Source organism: Ranitomeya imitator, chromosome 4, assembly GCF_032444005.1.
Source record: "Ranitomeya imitator isolate aRanImi1 chromosome 4, aRanImi1.pri, whole genome shotgun sequence".
In the NCBI taxonomy this organism is placed as follows: domain Eukaryota; kingdom Metazoa; phylum Chordata; class Amphibia; order Anura; family Dendrobatidae; genus Ranitomeya; species Ranitomeya imitator.
The window spans coordinates 523,568,567-523,592,647 of NC_091285.1; the positions used below are offsets into that span (position 1 = coordinate 523,568,567).

At 44.5% G+C, this 24,081-nt stretch overlaps 1 protein-coding gene across 6 annotated transcripts in view; it reads right to left on the minus strand.

Moving 5' to 3' along the window:
• PPIP5K1 (diphosphoinositol pentakisphosphate kinase 1) overlaps window positions 1-24,081 on the minus strand; it is a 249,331-nt gene that overhangs the window by 145,184 nt on the left and 80,066 nt on the right. For all 6 annotated transcript variants that reach the window (XM_069766131.1, XM_069766130.1, XM_069766127.1 and 3 more), the window contains exons 14-15: window positions 17,287-17,372; window positions 16,619-16,744 (exon numbers count right to left, since the gene is read on the minus strand). In XM_069766131.1, coding sequence (XP_069622232.1) covers window positions 16,619-16,744; window positions 17,287-17,372 — 212 coding nt within the window. The remainder of the gene's footprint in view (window positions 1-16,618; window positions 16,745-17,286; window positions 17,373-24,081) is intronic.

Sequence of the window (24,081 nt, forward strand, 5' to 3'; positions counted from 1 at the left end):
TCTATATTAAAAATAAAAAAAAGAATAAATAAACTGACATGTGAATAGCCCCAAAGACTATAGTATGACAGCTCATGTGAGACAAACACTGACATGTGAATGAGGCCTTCGTGATCAGGGTCATTCCTTAAGCTTAATCACAGCCATACATCCATCTCTATCTCCCGTCTAGATCAGAGCGGGGCACGAAGAGGGAAGAGGAGGCAGAATGCAGTCGGACAATAGTGTTTACCTTTCTGGCACAGGCAACAATGGAGAGAGACATCATGTATGGATTAAACACTTCATGACCTTCATCCACTAGAGAAATTACCCTAAGGCCTCTTTCACACTTCCGTCGGTACGGGTCCGTTGCAATGCGTCGGGCCGACGGACGTTGTGAAAGTTTTGCATGACGTGGGCAGCAGATGCAGTTTTTCGACGCATCCGCTACCCATTCTGCAGTCCGGGGAGGATGGGGCAGAGTTTCAGCGGCGCATGTGCGGTCGAAAATGGCGGACGCGACGTACAAAAAAAGTTACATTGAACTTTTTTTGTGACGACGGTCCGCCAAAACACGACGGATCCGTCGCACAATACAAGTTTATGGGCAAAAAAACGCATCCTGCGAGCACATTTGCAGGATCCGTTTTTTGCCCAAAATGACGGATTGCAAAAACCGGAAGTGTGAAAGAGGCCTAACGTCTATACTACTCAATCCATCAGGTTTGTTGAAATTAATGTCGCATTGTTAAAGTTTCTAAAAATGTTTACAGGTGTCTCTGATTTATTTGGAAGTCAAAAGGGGATGTCCACATTCAATAAAATGGTCCCCAAATTATGTAATGTGCATAAAATAAACTCATCAGGTACTCACCCTCTGCTATGGTCCCAGTACTGTAACCATAGCGGTGACATGTCAACAGTGCGGGTCTCCGCTATAGCCACTAACAGTTGGCAAACGGTTATATGCACAGAAAAGAATTGTAGCCAATATTTTAGAAAGCTTTCTACTAATAAACAAGCAATAGTTTGACATCTTACATTTCATGGTTAGAAAGACAAAAGCAAAATCACAAACATGTCAATGGATTGCAAGAAGTTCAGGTAAAGACAAACAAGAGCTATGTTCACACTGCTACGCATCCCTTCTGTTCGGAGTAGCTCAGAAGTATCTATCACTACACTGTCAAAACGAGGGAACTCTAGACAGAACCCAGAAAGATTCAATTAAAAGTCAATTGCGTCCATTAGAATCCATGGTATGACAGTAGGAGCACAGTGATGTGTCTTTCAATACAAACAGAAGACACGACATGAGTGTGAACAAAGCCTAAATACATTTGATCAAGCAAAAGGAATTTGAAAATTTTTAGTACACAGTCTAATTTTATTTCTGGTAATAAAACTACTTCGGGTGATAAAATGCAGCATTTCCAGATCACAAAATTACTGTATCCTCATAGATCGTTTATATGCAATATTACAGCGGTAGAAAACTACCGGAAGATTGTCTCAATGTCATCTGGTTTAATATACTTGTTACAAACCCCATAACCTCGCGGTTTAGTATACAATCATTGCATTCTTGCTGTAAAGGAATCAGGTTTTCATGCTCGGACATTTTTTTGGCTTGTGCAGCGACCAAACTGAACAAGCAGAGTTGGGGGTTTAAATGGGTTGTCCAGCATAACAAAAAATTACCAGTAATTAAATAATGAATAGTTGCCAGAAACACCTCTGCCACTTCTATGGTCCCACTGTTCTTTGGTAACTGTCATACAGGCATGAAGTGCTGATCATGCCCATGTGACAGCGACAGTCAATAACCATCTTCAACAATCTAGTGTTGAACAAGCAGACACCACTGTCCAGATGAGAGATTGGCTGCAGTGGTCACTTGCACGAGGATTGCACGTCAGCAGAGCAGAACAGCTGTTGTCTCCAACTTTTGCCATAAAAAATAAAAAACTAACATTCTTACCGATCCTCGGCCACTTTGGGCACCACCACCTGGGTCCCCTACCGCTTCTTCTTCCAGCAGGGGACAGCACGCGACCGCTTCGGACAGAGGAGAAGTGGGGCATGGGTAGGTAAGTGTGTATTTAGGCTTTGCGGTGCTATTTATTTTAAACAGTACACATAGTTGACAATCTGTTTAACAAAGTCAGGGGGGGGGGTGGGTGAATAAGCGGCATTAATGGGGTATGTAACAGTTATTTTATCCATTTCTGGCTTTGAAACAATTTTTTAAAAACCTTGGACAATTCTCTTCGGTCACTGAGAAAAGCCAGAGTCTCTGTAGCGACAGGAGGTTAATTTCACACGACCTCTTCTTGCCACCAAGTAGCTCACATGCAAGCATTGATAGCTGTGCCCTAATGAAGCAGAGCTAAAAGGCATCCAACACTGCAGAAAATAAGTAGCAGGTCAGTAGTACTAAAAGGTACGTTTCGGATCGCAACAGGGAAAAAATTGACTTTTAAAGAGTTAACTGCCTTCCTCTTAAGGCAGTTCTATGCTTTTTGGGGGGCTATTTCTAAGAAGGGGTATGGCAAAGGGGAAATGTTCTTGTTTGTCCCAACAACAAATCGTAGAAAGTTAATATTCACAGTTTTTAAAGGGGCTGTCTGGTCCAAATTGAGAAGTCTGCAGTCATACAGAGGGATTCGCCGATTTATGAGAATGTATGTGTTATACATACTCCAAGCCAGAGCCTGTCTAGTGAGCGCGACCTCACACATTTGTATGGAGCGAGGCCGCGCCCCAACTAGTGATGTGGCCGTCCAGTGGGAGTAGCTGACTAGAGGGTGTGGCTGACTAGAGGGCGTGGCCTTGCTTTTAAAATCTATGGTGCAAGGCCACGCCCACTAGTCAGGCTCTGGCTGGGAATATGTATATCTCTTACATATACAATGCGTGCACTGGGGGGATTCATAAGTCTCCAGTCACACAGAGTGACCGCGGACTTATCGATTTGGACCGGACAAACCCTTTAAAGGGCCACTGTCACCCCCTCCAGCCGTTATAAACTAAAAGAGCCACCTTGTGCAGCAGGCAGTGCGGCCACCCTGTTACTGAATCCCCGCCCCGCACTGTGTTATGCATTATGCACAGTGCGGGGCTGGGATTCCTGGGCAGATTCCTGCACAGACCGACGCTGGAAGGCGGGGAACCTGGGGGAGCGTCTGACAAGCGCAGTGCGCATGCCCGCACAGGCGCAGTCAGGAACCCGGCATCTGAGCTATGACTGCCAATTCTTAATGCGCCTGCCCCAGGCAGGCACGCACAGCGCAGGCGCTGGATTTAAAAAGAACAGCGCGCAGGGGGCGGCGACCATCGCCCCAGAAGAGATGAGTGACGGCAGTTGGACGCTTCACAGAGGAGGCTTCAGACCCGCCTTCATGGACAAAGATAGGTATTTTTGAAAAGTTTCAAAGCGCTTTATTTTAGCAATACATGAACACAAAACTAAAAGAGCCACCTTGTTAGAATGCAGCATTACTGCTGCACAAGGTGGCTCTTTTAGTTTATAACGGCTGGAGGGGGTGACAGTGGCCCTTTAACTAAACTGCTTTTATTTTAACACCTAATAAAAGTGTTAGAGATTATTTCTTCCTAAAAAAAAATTATACACAGAAGCTAAAATTTTGCAAGAGATGAAGTATACTGGTCCAATACGTGACCTTGCATGCTGTAATCTGACTCATGACGTCTCAGCATCATCAATAGGATGCAAATACAACAATCAAGTTAAGAGGGAATGGTTAAATCTAATAAGCATAAATTAGTTGTATGGCACAGTATACACCATACACTGTTTAGTTGGAGGGACAGGATTTCCCCGATGCAGTTATAGGGACTGTGCAAATCACACCGCCATTCATTGTTCTTACCAAAATCTACAGGGGAACAACAGCCCAAAGCCGTGATGTTACCATTCACTAGAATGATGGGTTGAAAGAACATAAAGTACAAAAGGGTTACACAAATGGAGGCACTAAGGTAATTGCACGATATAACTAATCAGATATAATGAAAAGGTATATTACAGAATAAGCTACTAAACCTACAGTGGTAGAATGTTCATAAACTTGACTAAGGCAAACAGAGTCTAAGAAAAAACTTTGGATTCTGCTGGACTTCCTGTCCGCTGATGCCTGGCTTTTTAGCCTGACACAGTAGACTGTGCCATTACGTCAGACTCAGACTAGAAAAATGTATGCATATGTATGAATTTAGGTATGAGCATGGGAGGCACAGCTTTTTCACTATGCATAGATATTGTGACCAGGGTCTTCAGGTTTTATCGTTTATCAATACTTCGCTAGTGTCACCAAAGTAAAACTATGCAGAAGAACTGTGTGCATGGCACCAATGCGCAATATATTTACTAACTTGTGTAATGGATATCAGTAATAATGTATGCAAATAATTGATGGGGATGAGAGAAAAGGGAAGAAAACAGCAGAGAAAATGATTACAATAGGTATTGTACTTTTAAAAAAGAGAGCTAATTAGTTTTAGATTGCTAATAATAAAATGTTCTGATACAGGACTACGGGGTGATATATCTCCTTTGAAAGGGCCAGATGGCGTAAAGTCATAGGTCCATTCTCATTGGAAAAATGATAATTACTTACCGGTAATTTGATTTTCCAGAGCCATGACAGCACCGCACATTAAGAGATGGTATCCGCCCCCAGGAACAGGAAACCTGTACTAGAGATAAAAGAGGGGGGCTGCACCTCTCTCCTCAGTTTTTGTTTCAGAGTATGCAAGGTAACCGCCAAATTAGTACACCTGTATATTACTTAACAAGGTTACTTTTATACACCTTTTACGTTTAATGGAGTTTTTGGGGTTTTTTTGTGCATCACACAACCATCACCAAGATAGGGTGGGAACTAATGTGGTGCTGTCATGGCTCTGGAAAATCAAATTACCGGTAAGTTATTATCATTTTTCCCTTCCCCAAGACAGCACCGCACATTGAGAGGAAGAAATAGAATATAATCCTAGGGTGGGCTTCGGCCCCCCCTTACTACATTTTAGCTCCTGCGATCTCCAAACATGACTGCCTACATCAGTGGTCCCCAACTCCGGTCCTCAAGAGCCACCAACAGGTCATGATTTCAGGATTTCCTTAGTATTGCACAGGTGATGCAATTATCACCTGTGCAATACTAAGGGGATACTGAAAACATGACCTATTGGTGGCTCTTGAGGACCGGAGTTGGGGAACACTGGCCTACATCCTTCAGCAGTTACTCTGCCGTCCTGTGTAATGTATAGACTCATTTTCTTGTTCCCTTTGCATCTGGGTCTCGGTTGGTCGTGCTCAATGTCTAATATCCATGATTGTCTGACTATGAGGGTGTATCTTCCACACACCTTATAGACCAGCCTCTGGGGTTATAATATTTGTTCAGCTACATTGTGCACCTTAAACATTATCATTGTCAAGTAAGCTAGGCTGAACCTTTGAAATGCTATTTATTGCCTTTTGTGTATTTCTTATTTATACATTTCTGTGATATAGGTATTTATTTGCCCTGAGACACATAAGACTTAGTCACAGCTTACCCTATCAGGTGCGAATCTCAACACTGTTTTTGCATTGGACGGCTGTCTGAGTCTTCCATACCATTTTTGGATTTATTGCTAGATTGAGTCTTTATTATTATTTAGTATTATTATTTTTTGGCTATATTTTTTTGGTTATAATTTTTGTCCTGTTTGTATGGGGGGTGGGGGGGTTACATCAACCAGGGAACTACTTCTGTGTGGTTTTAAATGTTTTTAGAATAGTGTTGGTCTGTGTGCACACTTTAATAAAGTTTTCATTGTTTATAATCTTGGTGATCTCCCTGTCAGCATGCTCTACTTTGTCCTTGTTTGAATTCATTAATGCTTTTTGCACGCTGTGGGATTGATCCCGATTTCTTACTTAATTCTGCTCTATGGTGCCCTCCACTTTTTCTGTATACAGAATCCTAGGGTGGGACAACAGCAGATAACAGGTTCCTACCAAAGCCTAGATTTGAGGGCCCTAGGTCTAGCCTGTAGTGGTGGAAGAAAGTGGAGGGTGAAGACCATACTGCTGCTCTGCAAATCTGTTCTACAGACGCATTTGCCCTTTCAGCCCAGGACGTGGCTATGGCCCTTGTAGAGTGAGCCCTTATACCCAGTGGGGGAGTGTGACCTGAGGAAGAGCAAGACAGTGCAATAGCCTTACGAAGCCACCGTGCAATAGTTGATTTTGAAGCTTTTTTACCCGGTTGCCCCCTGGAAGGAGACAAAAAGGGTTGACAACTCTCGCCATGATTTTGACATTTCTATGTATTGGAGTAGGCAACGTCTTACATCAAGGCAGTGAAAAGCTTGCTCTCCCTGAGATTTTGGATTTGCACAAAATGAGGGCAAAATTATTTACTGGTCCCTGCGATATTTTGAATTGACCTTTGGTAAGAAGGCCGGATCAGTTTTTATGATCACTCTGTCCTCCAAAAAGGTAGTATATGGAGGATTTACAAAAATAGCTTGCAGCTCGCAGATACGCCGAGCCGACATTAGGGCAACCAAGAGTACGGTTTTCAACGTTAAGGCTTTCTCAGAGATAGAAGAAAGATGCTCGAAAGGAGGAGAGATTAAGGCATTTAGGACTAAATTTAGATCCCAGGGAGGCAAAATAGGTAACAATTTTGAGGGCCTCGCTGCAAATGGGGCTCGATGAACCGGTAGACCCAGGGGTGAGCTGCAAGTTTTTGGTCAAACAATGCACCCAGGGCAGAGACTTGTACTTTTAGGGTGTTAGTAGATAACCCTCTTTCCAGCCCTTTTTGAAGGAATTCCAGTATTTCTTTTACCGGGACTTTCTGGCTCGTATTGGACAACTTCCGACCCGAGAATTCCAGGAACTTTTCCCATATCTTTGGTACCTATCCGATGTTACTTTCTTTCTGCTGGTGAGCAGCGTGTCTACTAAAGAGTTCGAGAAACCCTTTGCTAGTAGTAGTCCCTTCTCATGTTCCAGGCGGTGAGATGAAGTCTGTGCACTTGAGGATGTAGCACTGGGCCCTGGTGTAGGAGATTTAGCATGTCCGAGAGGATCCATGAGTCCGAGATAGACATATGTCTGAGCCATGTGAACCATGCCCGTCTCAGCCAAAAAGGTGCTACAAGGATTATCCGTACTTTGTCCTCCCGAATCTTCTTTAGGACTACCGGAATTAATTGGAGGAAATGCATACGCTAGATGAAATTTCCACTGGTGTAGCAGTGCATCTACCCCTTCCGGGTGTTCCCTTGGATTGAGGGAGTAGAACCTGTTTACCTGTCGGTTTTTTCTTGTGGCAAATAAATCTATCTCTGGCATGCCCCAGATAGCACAGATTTTCCCAAATACGTCTCAGTTCAGGGACCACTCTCTCTGATGTAATACATGACGACTTTTCCCTTTAAGTGCGTTCCTGACAAAGACAAAATGCTGTTTTCTGCCCATTCGAACAGTCGTTTGGCTTCAGACATCAGGGACGTTGATCTTGTTCCTCCTTGTCGTTTTATGCATGCTATATGGTAGTACTGTTGTCGGACAGTATTGTAACGTGTTTTCCTTGGACCTTTTTGCCCGCTTGGAGAAGTGCACGCCTTACGGCTGTCAACTCTTGGGTTGGAGGATGCCGTTCTCATTGAGGGTTTCCACGGACCCTGTAGAACTAGATCTGACCGGTGTGCTCCCCCAACCTAAAGGCCCTGCATCCATAGTTAGTACTACCGGGTCTTGAATTGACCATGGTACAGCATTTATTAAGTTTACAGTGTTTAGCCACCACTTCAACGATTCTTGTACCTGCGGTGATAGGAGTATTTTCCGATTTAGATTGCATGGAACCAACTGTTCGGACAAAATTTGATGTTGTAATTCTCTTGTATGGGCCTGCGTCCACTTGACTGCTAGAATTGTCAATGTTAGGACCCCTAGAAGTGACATTGCGGACCTTCGAGATATGGGTTGACCGGTCTGTACGTGGCGTATTTTTTTGAATGACGGAGTGAATCTTTCTGTCTGGGAGAACACATTTTTGCTTGATTGAATTCAGCTGGATTCCCAGGAACTCCTGTATCTGGGTTGGATTTAGTCTTGACTTTTTTAAGTATATTATCCAGCCCAATTTTGTCAGTATTTCTAGTACCCTTGTGACCGCCTCTCCGCATTTTTGTTCGTAGTCCGCTACAACATGAAAGTTGTCCAAATAGGGTACCAGCAATATATCTTCCTTCCTTACGCAAGATGCTAGTTCCGATATTATTTTTGTAAATATATGGGGAGCTACTGAGACCCCGAAGGGAAGGCAGCGGTATTGTAGATGAGTGAGAAACTGAGCTATTTCTACCACCAATCTTAGGTATTGCTGGTGTTCTTAGCAGATTGGTACATGGTAATAGGCGTCGGTTAAGTCTATTACCACCATGTAACACCCTGGACTGAGTAACTTCACTGCTGATCTTAAAGTCTCCATTTTGAATTTTTCCACCCGGATATACCAATTTAACAATTTTAGGTTGAATATCATTCTCATTGAACCGTCTGGTTTTGGTGTAAGGAAAAGAGTGCTGTAGAACCCTTGTCCCACTTGCGAATGTGGTACCTTTTTTAGGACTTTCTTTTGTAGAAGGATCTGAATTTCTTTTTCTAGTGCGGCCTGATTTTTCTTGGCCACTTGAGTGAATATTACTCTTCGTGGCGGGGGCCTGATGAGCCTTCCTCCCACCGGATTCCTGACGTCATTGCTGTTTTGAGTTTGATATAGGGGGAGGCTTATTGAAGAGGAATCCCTTATCTTTCCTCCAGGTTCTTCCTCGCATGGACTGATCATCAGATCGTCCATGGCCACCCCTATTTCCTGATCCTCGAAAGGACGAGCGAGTATCACCCCAACGACCTTTAACCCCTTCCCGACCCATGACGCCACGTAGGCGTCATGAAAGTCGGTGCCAATCCGACCCATGACGCCTATGTGGCGTCATGGAAAGATCGCGTCCCTGCAGATCGGGTGAAAGGGTTAACTCCCATTTCACCCGATCTGCAGGGACAGGGGGAGTGGTAGTTTAGCCCAGGGGGGGTGGCTTCACCCCCTCGTGGCTACGATCGCTCTGATTGGCAGTTTCACTTTCAACAGCCAATCAGAGCGATTTGTAATATTTCACCTATTATAACGGGTGAAATATTACAATCCAGCCATGGCCGATGCTGAAATATCATCGGCCATGGCTGGAAATACTAATGTGCCCCCACCCCACCCCACCGATCGCCCCCCCAGCCCTCCGATCTGGCCGGTACACTGCTCCGGCTCCCCTCCGTCCAGTGCTCCGCTCCCCCCGTGCTCTTGTCCGCTCCCCCCGTGCTCCAATCACCCCCCCGTGCTCCGATCACCTCCCCTGCACTCTGATCCACCCCCCCCGGTGCTCCGTTCCACCCCCCCGTGCTCCATTCCAGCCCCCCCGTGCTCCGTGCCACGCCCCCCGTGCTCCGTTCCACCCCTCCCGCGCTCCGATCCCCCCCCCCCCCCCCCGTGCTCCGATCCCCCCCCCCGTGGTCCCCCCCACCCCATCATACTTACCGATCCAGCCGGGGTCCCGTCCGTCTTCTCCCTGGGCGCCGCCATCTTCCAAAATGGCGGGCGCATGCGCAGTGCGCCCGCCGAATCTGCCGGCCGGCAGATTCGTTCCAAAGTGCATTTTGATCACTGAGATAGATTATATCTCAGTGATCAAAATAAAAAAAATAATAAATGACCCCCCCCCTTTGTCACCCCCATAGGTAGGGACAATAAAAAAATAAAGAAATTTTTTTTTTCCACTAATGTTAGAATAGGGTTAGGGTTAGGGGTAGGGTTAGGGTTAGGGGTAGGGTTAGGGTTAGGGTTAGGGGTAGGGTTAGGGGTAGGGGTAGGGTTAGGGTTAGGGTTAGGGTTAGGGGTAGGGTTAGGGGTAGGGTTAGGGCTAGGGTTAGGGTTTGGGTTTCGGTATGTGCACACGTATTCTGGTCCTCTGCGGATTTTTCCGCTGCGGATTTGATAAATCCGCAGTGCTAAACCGCTGCGAATTTATGGCGGATTTACCGCGTTTTTTTCTGCGCATTTCACTGCGGTTTTACAACTGCGATTTTCTATTGGAGCAGTTGTAAAACCGCTGCGGAATCCGCACAAAGAAGTGACATGCTGCGGAATGTAAACCGCTGCGTTTCCGTGCAGTTTTTCCGCAGCATGTGTACAGCGATTTTTGTTTCCCGTAGGTTTACATTGAACTGTAAACTCATGGGAAACTGCTGCGGATCCGCAGCGTTTTCCGCAGCGTGTGCACATACCTTTAGAATTAGGCTATGTGCACACTGTGCGGATTTGGCTGCGGATTGGCCGCTGTGGATTCGCAGCAGTGTTCCATCAGGTTTACAGTACCATGTAAACATATGAAAAACCAAATCCGCTGTGCCCATGGTGCGGAAAATACCGCGCGGAAACGCTGCGTTGTATTTTCCGCAGCATGTCAATTCTTTGTGCGGATTCCGCAGCGTTTTACACCTGTTCCTCAACAGGAATCCGCAGGTGAAATCCGCACAAAAAACACTGGAAATCCGCGGAAAATCCGCAGGTAAAACGCAGTGCCTTTTACCCGCGGATTTTTCAAAAATGGTGCGGAAATATCTCACACGAATCCGCAACGTGGGCACATAGCCTTAGGGTTAGGGTTGGAATTAGGGTTGTGGTTAGGGTTGTGATTAGGGTTATGGCTACAGTTGGGATTAGGGTTAGGGGTGTGGGGGGGTTAGTGTTGGAGGTAGAATTGAGGGGTTACCACTGTTTAGGCACATCAGGGGTCTCCAAACGCAACATGGCGCCACCATTGATTCCAGCCAATCTCGTATTCAAAAAGTCAAATGGTGCTCCCTCACTTCCGAGCCCTGACGTGTGCCCAAACAGTGGTTTACCCCCACATATGGGGTACCAGCATACTCAGGATAAACTGCGCAACAATTACTGGGGTCCAATTTCTCCTGTTACCCTTGTGAATCTAAAAAAATGCTTGCTAAAACATCATTTTTGAGGAAAGAAAAATGATTTTTTATTTTCACGGCTCTGCGTTGTAAGCGTCTGTGAAGCACTTGGGGGTTCAAAGTGCTCACCACATATCTAGATAAGTTCCTTGGGGGGTCTAGTTTCTAAAATGGGGTCACTTGTGGGGGTTTCTACTGTTTAGGCACACCAGGGGCTCTGCAAACGCAACGTAACGCCCACAGAGCATTCCATCAAAGTCTGCATTTCAAAACGTCACTACTTCACTTCCGAGCCTCGGCATGTGCCCAAACAGTGGTTTACCCCCACATATGGGGTATCAGCGTACTCAGGAGAAACTGGACAACAACTTTTGGGGTCCAATTTCTTCTGTAACCCTTGGGAAAATAAAAAATTCTGGGCTAAATAATTATTTTTGAGGAAAGAAAACGTATTTATTATTTTCACGGCTCTGCATTATAAACTTCTATGAAGCACTTGGGGGTTCAAAGTGCTCACCACACATCTAGATAAGTTCCTTTGGGGGTCTAGTTTCCAAAATGGGGTCACTTGTGGGGGGTTTCTACTGTTAAGCCACATCAGGGGCTCTGCAAACGCAACGTGACGCCCACAGAGCATTCCATCAAAGTCTGCATTTCAAAACGTCACTACTTCACTTCCGAGCCCCGGCATGTGCCCAAACAGTGATTTACCCCCACATATGGGGTATCAGCGTACTCAGGAGAAACTGGACAACAACTTTTGGGGTCAAATTTCTCCTGTTACCCTTGGGAAAATAAAAAATTGCAGGCTAAAAAATCATTTTTGAGAAAATAATTTTTTTTTTTTATTTTCATGGCTCTGCGTTATAAACTTCTGTGAAGCACTTGGGGGTTCAAAGTCCTCACCACACATCTAGATTAGTTCCTTTGGGGGTCTAGTTTCCAAAATGGTGTCATTTCTGGGGGATCTCCAATGTTTAGGCACACAGGGGCTCTCCAAACGTGACATGGTGTCCGCTAATGATTGGAGCTAATTTTCCATTTAAAAAGCCAAATGGCGTGCCATCCCTTCCGAGCCCTGCCGTGCGCCCAAACAGTGGTTTACCCCCACATATGGGGTATCAGCGTACTCAGGACAAACTGGACAACAATATTTGGGGTCCAATTTCTCCCATTATCCTTGGCAAAATAGGAAATTCCAGGCTAAAAAATCATTTTTGAGGAAAGAAAAATTATTTTTTATTTTCATGGCTCTGCGTTGTAAACTTCTGTGAAGCACCTGGGGGTTTAAAGTGCTCAATATGCATCTAGATAAGTTCCTTGGGGGGTCTAGTTTCCAAAATGGGGTCACTTGTGGGGGAGCTCCAATGTTTAGGCACACAGGGGCTCTCCAAACGCGACATGGTGTCCGCTAACAATTGGAGCTAATTTTCCATTCAAAAAGTCAAATGGCGCGCCTTCCCTTCCGAGCCCTGCCGTGTGCCCAAACAGTGGTTTACCCCCACATATGAGGTATCGGCGTACTCGGGAGAAATTGCCCAACAAATTTTATGATCCATTTTATCCTACTGCCCATGTGAAAATGAAAAAATTGAGGCGAAAAGAATTTTTTTGTGAAAAAAAAGTACTTTTTCATTTTTACAGATCAATTTGTGAAGCACCTGAGGGTTTAAAGTGCTCACTAGGCATCTAAATAAGTTCCTTGGGGGGGTCTAGTTTCCAAAATGGGGTCACTTGTGGGGGAGCGCCAATGTTTAGGCACACAGGAGCTATCCAAACGCGACATGGTGTCCGCTAACTATGGAAATAATTTTCCATTCAAAAAGTCAAATGGCGCTCCTTCCCTTCCGAGCCTTACCATGTGCCCAAACAGTGGTTTACCCCCACATATGAGGTATCGGCGTACTCAGGAGAAATTGCCCAACACATTTTAGGATCCATTTTATCCTGTTGCCCATGTGAAAATGAAAAAATTGAGGCTAAAAGAATTTTTTTGTGAAAAAAAAGTACTTTTTCATTTTTACGGATCAATTTGTGAAGCACCTGGGGGTTCAAAGTGCTCACTATGCATCTAGATAAGTTCCTTGGGGCGTCTAGTTTCCAAAATGGGGTCACTTGTGGGGGAGCTCCAATTTTTAGGCACACGGGGGCTCTCCAAACGTGACATGGTGTCCGCTAAAGAGTGGAGCCAATTTTTGATTCAAAAAGTCAAATGGCGCTCCTTCCCTTCCAAGCCCTGCCGTGCGCCCAAACAGTGGTTTACCCCCACATATGAGGTATCAGCGTACTCAGGACAAATTGGACAACAACTTTCGTGGTTCAGTTTCTCCTTTTACCATTGGGAAAATAAAAAAATTGTTGCTAAAAGATAATTTTTGTGACTAAAAAGTTAAATGTTCATTTTTTCCTTCCATGTTGCTTCTGCTGCTGTGAAGCACCTGAAGGGTTAATAAACTTCTTGAATGTGGTTTTGAGTACCTTGAGGGGTGCAGTTTTTAGAATGGTGTCACTTTTGGGTATTTTCAGCCATATAGACCCCTCAAACTGACTTCAAATGTGAGGTGGTCCCTAAAAAAAATGGTTTTGTAAATTTCGTTGTAAAAATGACAAATCGCTGGTCAAATTTTAACCCTTATAATTTCCTAACAAAAAAAAATTTTGTTTCCAAAATTGTGCTGATGTAAAGTAAACATGTGGGAAATGTTATTTATTAACTATTTTGTGTCACATATCTCTCTGGTTTAACAGAATAAAAATTCAAAATGTGAAAATTGCTAAATTTTCAAAATTTTCGCCAAATTTCCGTTTTTATCACAAATAAACGCAGAATTTATTGACCTAAATTTACCACTAACATGAAGCCCAATATGTCACGAAAAAACAATCTCAGAACCGCTAGGATCCGTTGAAGCGTTCCTGAGTTATTACCTCATAAAGGGACACTGGTCAGAATTGCAAAAAACGGCAAGGTCTTTAAGGTCAAAATAGGCTGGGTCATGAAGGGGTTAAAGAAGGGAGGAAGTGGAAACCGTTTCTTTTTATCCGAAGCTTTTTCGAGTAGTTCATCTAATGTTTTCCTAAAAAGGTACTGACCCTCACAAGGGACTGCACAAAGTTTTACTTTTGACTGGAAGTCTGCGTTCCAGTTTTTTAGCCATAATGCCCTACGCCCTGAGTTTGATATGGCACATGCACGGGGGCACATGCACGGGCGGCACATCGAACGGAGTCCATCGATGCGTCCGCTAGAAAACCTGCCGCTTTCTGTATTGAGGGTATTGCCTCTAACAGTCTTTCTCTTGGGAATTTATTTTTAATTTGCTCAGTTAATTCCTCCAGCCACTTGACCATAGCACGAGCTGTGCAATTGACGGCAACCCCTGGTTTAAATGACCACGCTGACGCCTCCCAAGCGGATTTTAAGAAGGCATCAGCCAGGGGGTCTTTTAGGGCACCCATATCCTCAAATGGTAAGGCTATCCCTTTACATGTGCTGGTGATGGTTCCATCTAATCTTGGGGCTTTCTCCCATTTATCACAAACTTCCTCGTCAAACAGATATTTGTGTTTTAGTGTCTGTCGTACTGACATCTTTTTGTTAGGTTTTTTCCCACTCTCTTTTAATTAGATTTAGGATGCTTTCATGAAAAGGAAAAACCTTACGTTTTTCCCCTCTAAATTGCTAAACAGAGTCTTGTACCGTGCGTTGTTCCCTGGGCGTTTCAACCCCCATAGTGGACCTAACCATTTTAGGAATTCCCCAATATTTTCAGATAAGAAATAAGGGTGGCCACACTCCTCTTCCGATGAGTCTAGATCTGATATCTCGGTGGGGGTTAATTCTCCCAGCTCTTCCTCTGAGTCTATATCAGAGCTTTGGAGTTTTTAGAGGTATGGGGAGGGGTGGGTTTTTCAGAGCTGATTGTTTGTTCCTTTAACTGCTCTTTTACTGACATCCTCACCTCATCCCTAATGATGGTTTTAATGCTCTAGAGTAGGGATGGCGACTCTTCGGCTACTGTTTTTTCAATACATGGCCGACATATCCTTTTTTTGCGTATGATGATTTAGGGAGGGTTTCCCTGCATAACGCACACACCCTATTCTTCTGCTTTGTGGTGGCCTTTCTACCCTATAATATAAACATGAGATAGGGCCGTCAGTAATAGTGTGCTTACTTACAAAGGCACTCACCCACCGAACCCATGAATACCACGACCGGCTGTGGGGGGTCCTCTGGTGCGCGTCCATCTGCAGCGGGGTCCGCCATGCTTGAGGATGCTAAGCGCTGGTTACTATGCGCTGCCTTGTTTTTATATGAGTGAAGCGGTGTGCGCACTCCTGGAACAACTTCCGCCTGGAAGCGTCCAGCACACCCTCTCACTCCGGCGTGTGACGTCACTTCCGGCGCGACCGGAAGTCGTCACCCATTCAGTCGGTGCCAGCGTCGTGATGGGCATGCCTGCACCTAAGCCCAGCCTCCCGACTGGAGCGGCCGCTGGGGAGTCCAGGATAGGGACGAGCGCGGCCAGACAGCTCCCCATGGCCGGGATCACAGACGCGCATCACCGCGCCCAGCTGCAGCCCCCCCGGGACCTCGGTCTCCAGGCCAGCAACATCAGAGTGGGATCCCTCTGATGTGCAGGTGTTTCTGTACAGGCATCCGCCTGCAGGAACAGAAAAAAAAAAAATTGAGCAGAGAGGTGCCACCCCCCTCTTATCTCTGCTACAGGTTTCCTGTTCCTGGGGGCGGATACCATCTCTCAATGTGCGGTGCTGTCAATGTGCGGAGCTGTCATGGGGAAGGGAAAAACATGTATGCAATAACTGTGCCTCTGTAATGCCACATATTGGAGGTAGCTAATATCCGACCCTTTAACTAAGGTTATAATCCAAACCTCCAAGTCTCCTCCAGAACAAAGGGAAACCTATCTGCAGGCAGTTGTTGAGAGGGTTCTTGCCCTCGGTCAGTGCAGAGCGGGTTGGCTTGGTGAGAAGGTTTGCATGTGGATTTGTAAGATGGTAATGTTTCTCCTTGTGGGGACTGCCAGTTAGCATAGTTAATATTAAATGCCGGGCAATGCCTACTGGATAAAACAGGTATGCACATGACCACTCCGCCAGAAGAAATAGGTCTCTCTAGGGCCACTCAGTAACTGCTTAGCCATAACGATCCTCTGCTCAACGGTTGTCAACCATGAACCATGGCCACCATTACTATTTTAGCAATATACTGTAACCATCATTCACATTACTGCTTTCTCCGGAGCTGTCAAGATGGCTTCAACACACCAACCCTATATGGACACATGTGACCGCCATGCTCATGAGTGGTAACATAACACATAGCTATAAAGGGTTAATATGTTGATGCTTCCATGCAAAATTCAGCACAAGCAGTAATGTAATGAATATTCACAGCCCTGCTAGAGTCCAGGGACCATGCAAAGATGTGAGACGTGTGTAATAGAAGTGTCATTATTTTCAATGTAGATGAGCTCAGCTGCATTTAGTAAAAGTAACATTTCACAATCAGGAAAGTGACAAGTTACCAGCAGCAGAGAAAAGGCAAAAACAACATACCTTGCCCTCCAGGGTACATACATCGAAATGCCCTTCCAAGCTCTTCTGCTTGCACTCGCCCGGCTGGAGTAAGTTCACCACCCCATTTCAAAACCAGCAGCAGAGAAGGGCAATCCTTGCGGGCATCTGCATGGGAAAGTCAAACAATCATCACAACAATTTCAGCCATGCAGAAAACACAAATATTTTCTTGTCTGCCATACCCTGTTAGTCATTAGCGTTTCTCAGCATTTATAGTGATAAATTTTGCAGCACTGCACTAATGAGGGTGTACATTAAGGGGTCTAGCAATCTGCTTCCTAACCACAGGTTAAGGCTGGACCATATTTCACAGACCATGAGTCGTGCACTAGCTGGGGGTCTGCTGATCCAAACTTGACAGCCTCATAGGCATCTACAGAGACTGGACATCCGCAGCTGGTCTTTGGATTAATGTCCCAACTGGGCCAGCCAAACACTGATGTGTTCATTACACTTTATAGACATACAAATTTATTTTTTTTAAAAAAGGATGTTTCTATTTTGGAAGCCCATAATACCTAGAGATTGTCTCGGATGAAGCAGATGAACCACAAATGGGTCAAAAGGGAGGACAACACATGAAACAACTGAACGTTCATCAAATCCTACTTTGATAATCAAGAAAAATAATGCCCCCATGCTCTTACCTTCATCCTCACTGGATGGCTTTGGATGCCCATGGGGCAAATATGTCAGCTGAACCTTCCTATTAATGCCAGAGAAATGTCCATACCTAGAAAATGAAATAAAGGGCACCTATAGAAAAAGTAAAGCTTACAGGCATTCAGTAAAAGTCATCCATCTTTGAAACCAGGCACTGCGCTAACGTTTTTACTAATGCAGGGCACTCACATCTTTGCAGCAATTAGACCTCGTTGATAGTGTGGGATGACACGGTTATATCATGGATGCTCATTGCTACTACACTGCGAGAGGTTTCAGGGATGCTAGAATAAATGAACAACTGAGATCATAAACTTCTGGACCCTAGACAATCACAGTGTCAAGCCCATTGTCCACCACCCATCCCTAAGTTACTGATTCGCTCTTGCAACCATCAAAGAATGTAAACGCTCACATGAGGTTCCTGAGCCCACTGCTGCTACTTGTATAATACAATGAAGTTGGACATATTAAGCAGCGGCAGGACGATGATCTGCATCCGCATGCTGCAGCCAGCTATAACACCGCTGTGATCAGATACTGGTGACTTCTGATCATCTCTGGGTCACTACTACAGCTACAGTAATGGCAGTAACTGGGGACTTCTATTAACTAAATGGACTCTATGTCAGGAACTCTATGGGACCTCTCCATTTCACATAAATAAAGCAACATGAGCCCCAATTAGAATTGCGGTAACTCAAATGCGACTATTGATGACAAGCCTCATTTTTTTGTTGGGGCCATACCCTTGAGAACAACATGAGGGGTACTGCTGTAATGGAGACCCTAGGTAAACTAGTACAGAAAATCACTTAGTAAGCAGTTCTCGTATAATTCTAAGATTGGCAAATTGACAAAAAAGGCCTAAAAAAACCCATGCAGCAGAAGAAAAATGTAAAAAAAAATAGGATTATTATAAACAGTTTTGTGACCCAAAAAACATAACTCCTTCCATTATTAAATGAATTGTCACCTTTCAGGAAACTTTATATTACTAGATGGTGGCCCAATTCTAACGCATCGGGTATTCTAGAATATGTATGTCCACGTAGTATATTGCACAGCCACGTAATATATTGCCCAACCACGTAGTATATTGCCCAGCCACGTAGTATATTGCCCAGTCACGTAATATATTGCCCAGCCACGTAGTATATTGCCCAGTTACGTAGTATATTGCCCAGTGACGTAGTATACAGCAAAGAGCCACGTAGAATATTGTACAGCGACGTAGTATACAGCACAGAGTCAAGTAGTATATTGCCCAGCGACGTAGTATATTGCCCAGCCACGTATGTCACAGGTTAAAAAATAAAAATATACTCACCTTCCAAGGGAGCCCTTGTAGTCATGTCGCCTGTGTGCGGTGCAGCTTCCGGTCCCAGGGTTGGTAGCGCAGGACCCGTGGTCACATGACTGTGATGTCATGGCAGGTCCTTCTCGCGCAGGACCGGTGATGAGGTCGCGGTCACATTACCGTGACGTCATGGCAGGTCCTTGTCGCATACCATCCTTGCCACCGGAACCTGCCGCTTGCATGGAGCGGTTACCGGAGCGTCACGAGGAGCGGTAAAGGCGGCGGAAGGTGAGTATATAATGATTTTTTTTTTAATTATTATTTTTAACATTAGATCCTTTTACTATTGACGCTGCATAGGCAGCATCAATAGTAAAAACTTGGTCAGACAGGATTAATAGCGGCGGCAACGGAGTGAGTTACCCGAGGCATAACGCGGTCCGTTACCGCTGGCATTAACCCTGTGTGAGCGGTGACTGCGCGGAGTATGGAGCGGGCGCCGGGCACTGACTGCAGGGGAGTAGGGAGGGACTAATCGGACTGTGGCCGTCGCTGATTGGTGGCGGCAGCCATGACAGGCAGCTGGCGAGACCAATCAGCAACTTGGATTCCATGACAGACAAAGGCCGCGACCAATGAATATCTGGGACAGACAGAAGGACAGAAAGACGGAAGTGACCCTTAGACAATTATATAGTAGATAGGCTCTGATAGCTATAACCATTCCAAAGTATTTTTTACCCTCCTCGGGTCCAGCACCGGCTCTCTGCAGTTTTGGCTGCAGCAGTATTGTCACGCCAACATTACTGAAGCTAATCTGTGCTGATTGGCTGCAGTGCTGTCAATGTGATATCAGCGCTGCAGACAAACAACAAAGACCAGGAGAGAATGGGAGAGACTTTCACTTTTAGCTCACCGTTACCTCCTCTTATAACTCATAGTGCTTGAGCCAAGCCTAGCCTACAACCATCCAAGTGAAGTGGCACTAGAGGTCGTATTTATACAAAGGTGACCCCAATGGGTGTGTGGTACATTAAACATATTAAACTGCCCTATAGAGAGCAAATCATTACCTAACATATTCCAACTATACAATAAACTTTACTATTTTCTCAAAAGAATTAAAGGTAATATTTTATTTAAGAAGTGGAATCCGTTAATTATTTGTTGCAGATCAATCAATTTGGTAATATATGGAATATAGTTTATAATTAACAAATATATAAGTATATAGTTTATGCCTCAGCAGCGAGGTATAAACATCATATGCGTCAGTAAGTATGTCATTATGCGGAAAACTAGTGGAAAGATTAAATTGCTATATCTTCAGGATTTTAGTCCTGGACAAAGCTGAACGCGAAAGAAGCCAGCAGTGAATCCTATGATGGACTACATCTCCAATAAACTAATAAAGCAGTGGCTCCAGATTTACACTAAAGTAACTGAGTGGAGTACGCTGCCTCTCTCCCCAGCATGTAGAAGTAATCTTATCAAAATGATTATGATGCCTCAACTCCTGTACATTCTTCACAATTCCCCAATCTCAATTCCTTCTCAAACTGGTCATAAAGCTCAGGGAGGTTTTAGAGCACTGATTTGGAAAAAAAACAGTTCTTAAAAATAAAGGCTAAAAAAGTTGCAGAGGGAGAAGAAATCTGGAGGCTTAGCGGCTCCAAATCCTTGGCTTTATTTTATTGCAATTGAGCTACAACAAGTGAGAGGCTGGGGTGATAGCAAGGGACTGGGCGCTGTTGGCAAGTTTGAGACCAGGCGAGTGAGCAGATCACCGCCAACAGCAACTCTGGAGCTGGGCTCATCCAGAAATCTGGCTAAGGCCGGGGTCACACTTGTGAGTGTGATGCAAAAAACTCGTCCGAGTCTCTCGCATCAATACCGGGCACTGCCGCCGGCACTTGGGACTGGAGTGTGCGGATGCATAGAAATACATGCAGCCGCACGTTCCGGTCCCGAGTGCTGGCGGCAGTGCCGGGTATTGATGCGCCAGTATCTCGCATCACACTCGCAAGTGTGACCCCGGCCTAAGTTAGGACTGTCATTTACTATCATGGTGAAGGTGTGGGCATTTTAACAGGTGGAGAGTTATACTACATTTACTCCTGTCTGGGTTAACCCTGATATACCAGAAATCTTCAGACTGGAAGGTTTCTCCCCGTGAGAGAAAAGAGGAATTGATCAACAGCAACTTTTTAAAATGTTGCAAAATTTGGTGCAACTTCACTCCAGTCCCATTCTGGTGTGCTTTAGTGTACACCAGAATTTTAGTGCATTTTTTCCAACTTTTATTGCAAAAACTGTTCAAAACAGGAAAAAAGCCCATTTTTGACTGCTCCAAATTAATGAATTTCGTGATCCATTTTGATGAATTTGGCACAAACAATGGAAAATAATACAAGACAAAAAAAGCAAAGTGGCTTAAAAAAGCACTGCAAATATTTGAATTGGGGCGGACATGTTAAATGTTTGAGGATGTTTTAAGCTGTATGGAAAAGATGGATCGATATTCCTGGCATTCCATCTCAGGCTTTAGTGGATCCTGCACTGAACTACTGTACCCAATTTAATCATAAATTGTTGGAGTTGTGGATGCCACAATCCTGCATGTAACACTATATAAATATCAGATTTTAATAACAGTGAATCAGTCAGTGAGCTTGTTCTGCCAGCAGTGTTTGCAGCCCTTATCTTCCTTCTCCTGAACTCTTCTAAGTTGACTTATGAACTCTGAACCACTGTCCGGGAAATATCAGGGAATAGGAAGTTTTATTTATTTTTTCTTGGAAAGCCTCTTAAGGTTGGATTTACAGAAAATAGATGCTGCTGCAGACATTTCTGTGACTTGAAATTCAGTTAAATTCCTCTAAATAGAATTGTTTTTGCAGCAAGCCGAACAATTTGTGCAAGTCAGAAGAATGGGGGAGCTGCAAAGGCACAGATGATTGGCCTCGGGGAGACCAAAACATCCAACACCGCGGAGACACCATCACGTGTTTCTCAACGCAGTGATTCCAGAACACTGCCCCCATCCCTTATGGGAAATATGCAGATGCATGTAAAGAAGCTGCGGAGACACCATCACGTGTTTCTCGACGCAAGCAGTGAATAGCCAGGCCTTTCCCCGGGAAGGAACAACCACGGGAAGGGCAGCATCCTATGAAGGAAAGCCACCTATGCCAAGCATGGTATCCATCCACAGACAGCTGTTTCGGGGGTTTTGCCCCTCATCAGTGTGGAGTAGGAATCCGGCTATTAGGAGCAGTGCCTAGTAAAAAGGCTATAAAGGCACAGATGATTGGCCTTAGGGAGACCAAAACATCCAACACCGCGGAGACACCATCACGTGTTTCTCAACGCAGTGATTCCAGAACATTGCCCCCATCCCTTATGGGAAATATGCAGACATTTCTGCAACAAAATCTGCAGCGTGTGAATCAACCCTAAACATTGGTATATTTAAATTTGCTGATTTTGTGCAGATTTCAAATTGTTTCCACCCCTTATATACGTATGTTGCTAATATTTTAGTGGCTAGCTTTGGAAACAGGCAGTGGTGCTATGTAAATGCAACACAATGGGGGAGATTTACTAAGCTGAATGGACACTTTTCTGTATCAAATTTGATTGGTGTTGGCACCAACCATGGATTTTAACCCCTTAAGATTCTGCTGTCAATAGAGACTACAGCATCTAAATGGTTAACAGAGTGTGGGGGCTCCTTCTTTAACCCTATTGACACCCTGAGATTATGGTTGTGTGGTCCTGATGTTTGCCATGGTAATTCACGGCCAAATAACGGCCTTAGAGTCGGCCGACTATAGTGGCCTGTTCAGAAGTTAGCGACATTTAGGTGATAAAAATAACATTTTTCCTTCCCGCCATGCCACTTTTTTACCGTATTTTTCAGACTATAAGACATACTTTTTTCCCCAAGAATTTTTTGGGGAAAATGGGGGTGCGTCTTGTAGTTGGAATATACTTAGCCCGGAGGCCTCCACACATCCATTGCGGCGATGCGGTGGCCTCCAGGAAAATGGCCGCTGGGAGTGGCGCATGCTCAGATTGAGATCTCAGCAACGAGATATCATCCCGACATCTCAGAAGATGAATTTCTTTTTCACCACTTACATAAAAAATAACTTAGACATGTTTCTATGAACTCGTAATGCCCTGGAGAATCATAATGGCAGGTCATTTTTAGCATTTAGTGAACCTAGCAAAAAAGCCAATCAAAAAATAAGTGTGAGACTGCACTTTTTAAAAAAATTTCACCGCACTTAGAATTGTTTTCCCGTTTTCTAGTACACGACATGGTAAAACCAATGGTGTTGTTCAAAAGTACAACTCGTCCCGCAAAAAATAAGCCCCCACATGGCCATATTGATGGGAAAAAAGTTATGGCTCTGGGAAGGAGGGGAGCGAAAAACGAAGACGCAAAAACGAAAAAGGGCTGTGGCGTGAAGGGGTTAAAAAAAAACCTTTTACATGCCTTGCGCCACATCTATTATGTGTTTTAGGTATTTTTTCTGTCTCACTCAAACAGAGAGTTTGATCTATTTGAAAGAGTGTGTAGTTTTCTTCATTAGGGGGTCTAGCTTGAAATCCAAAAATGTGACCCAAAATGTTTTATGCCAATTCCTGCACAAAGTAAGCCAACTAATACATGGTGTAAAGTTAGATCAAGTTATCCGAAAATGTGCCAAATTTATAAAACAACTTACATTTATTTTTGAAATACAATTTTAAGTTTTCTCCTATAAATTCACGTCATTTTATTTATTTACATTATTTTAATTTAGTTTGGTAGCTGGTGACAAATAAAAGGAGTATTCCTTATTAAAAATTCAGAAAAAGTAAAACAGATTGTCTCAAGAAATTTTGTGTTCACACAAGCTAACGGGCAGGACGAGTTATGTTTAGCATTGACACGTTAACTTCAAATCTGTGGATGGAGGCTGTAGGTGGAGCTGGTTAATCAAGTTCTTTCAACCTCTTGTATTTACTCCTCAGTCCTTAGGGAGGATTAGGCACCAGCAGCCAAGGGTTGTACTGGAAATTTCTGGTACCCATCCTGCCGCAACCATGTACTCTAAAGATCAAGAAGGTTCTAGCAGCAGCAAAAATAACTGAAAGGAAGGGTTTTGTGAAAAACCACCATTGCCATGATGCCCTTGGTAATACACTGTTTTGAGTAAACTATACATAAACTTCAAAAAGAACCTGAAGACCCACCTCTTCCGACAAGCCTACAACCTGCAGTAACCACCGATCGACCAAACCGCTGCATGACCAGCTCTATCCTCACCTACTGTATCCCCACCCATCCCTTGTAGATTGTGAGCCCTCGCGGGCAGGGTCCTCACTCCTCCTGTACCAGTTGTGACTTGTATTGTTTAAGAATATTGTACTTGTTTTTATTATGTATACCCCTCCTCACATGTAAAGCGCCATGGAATAAATGGCG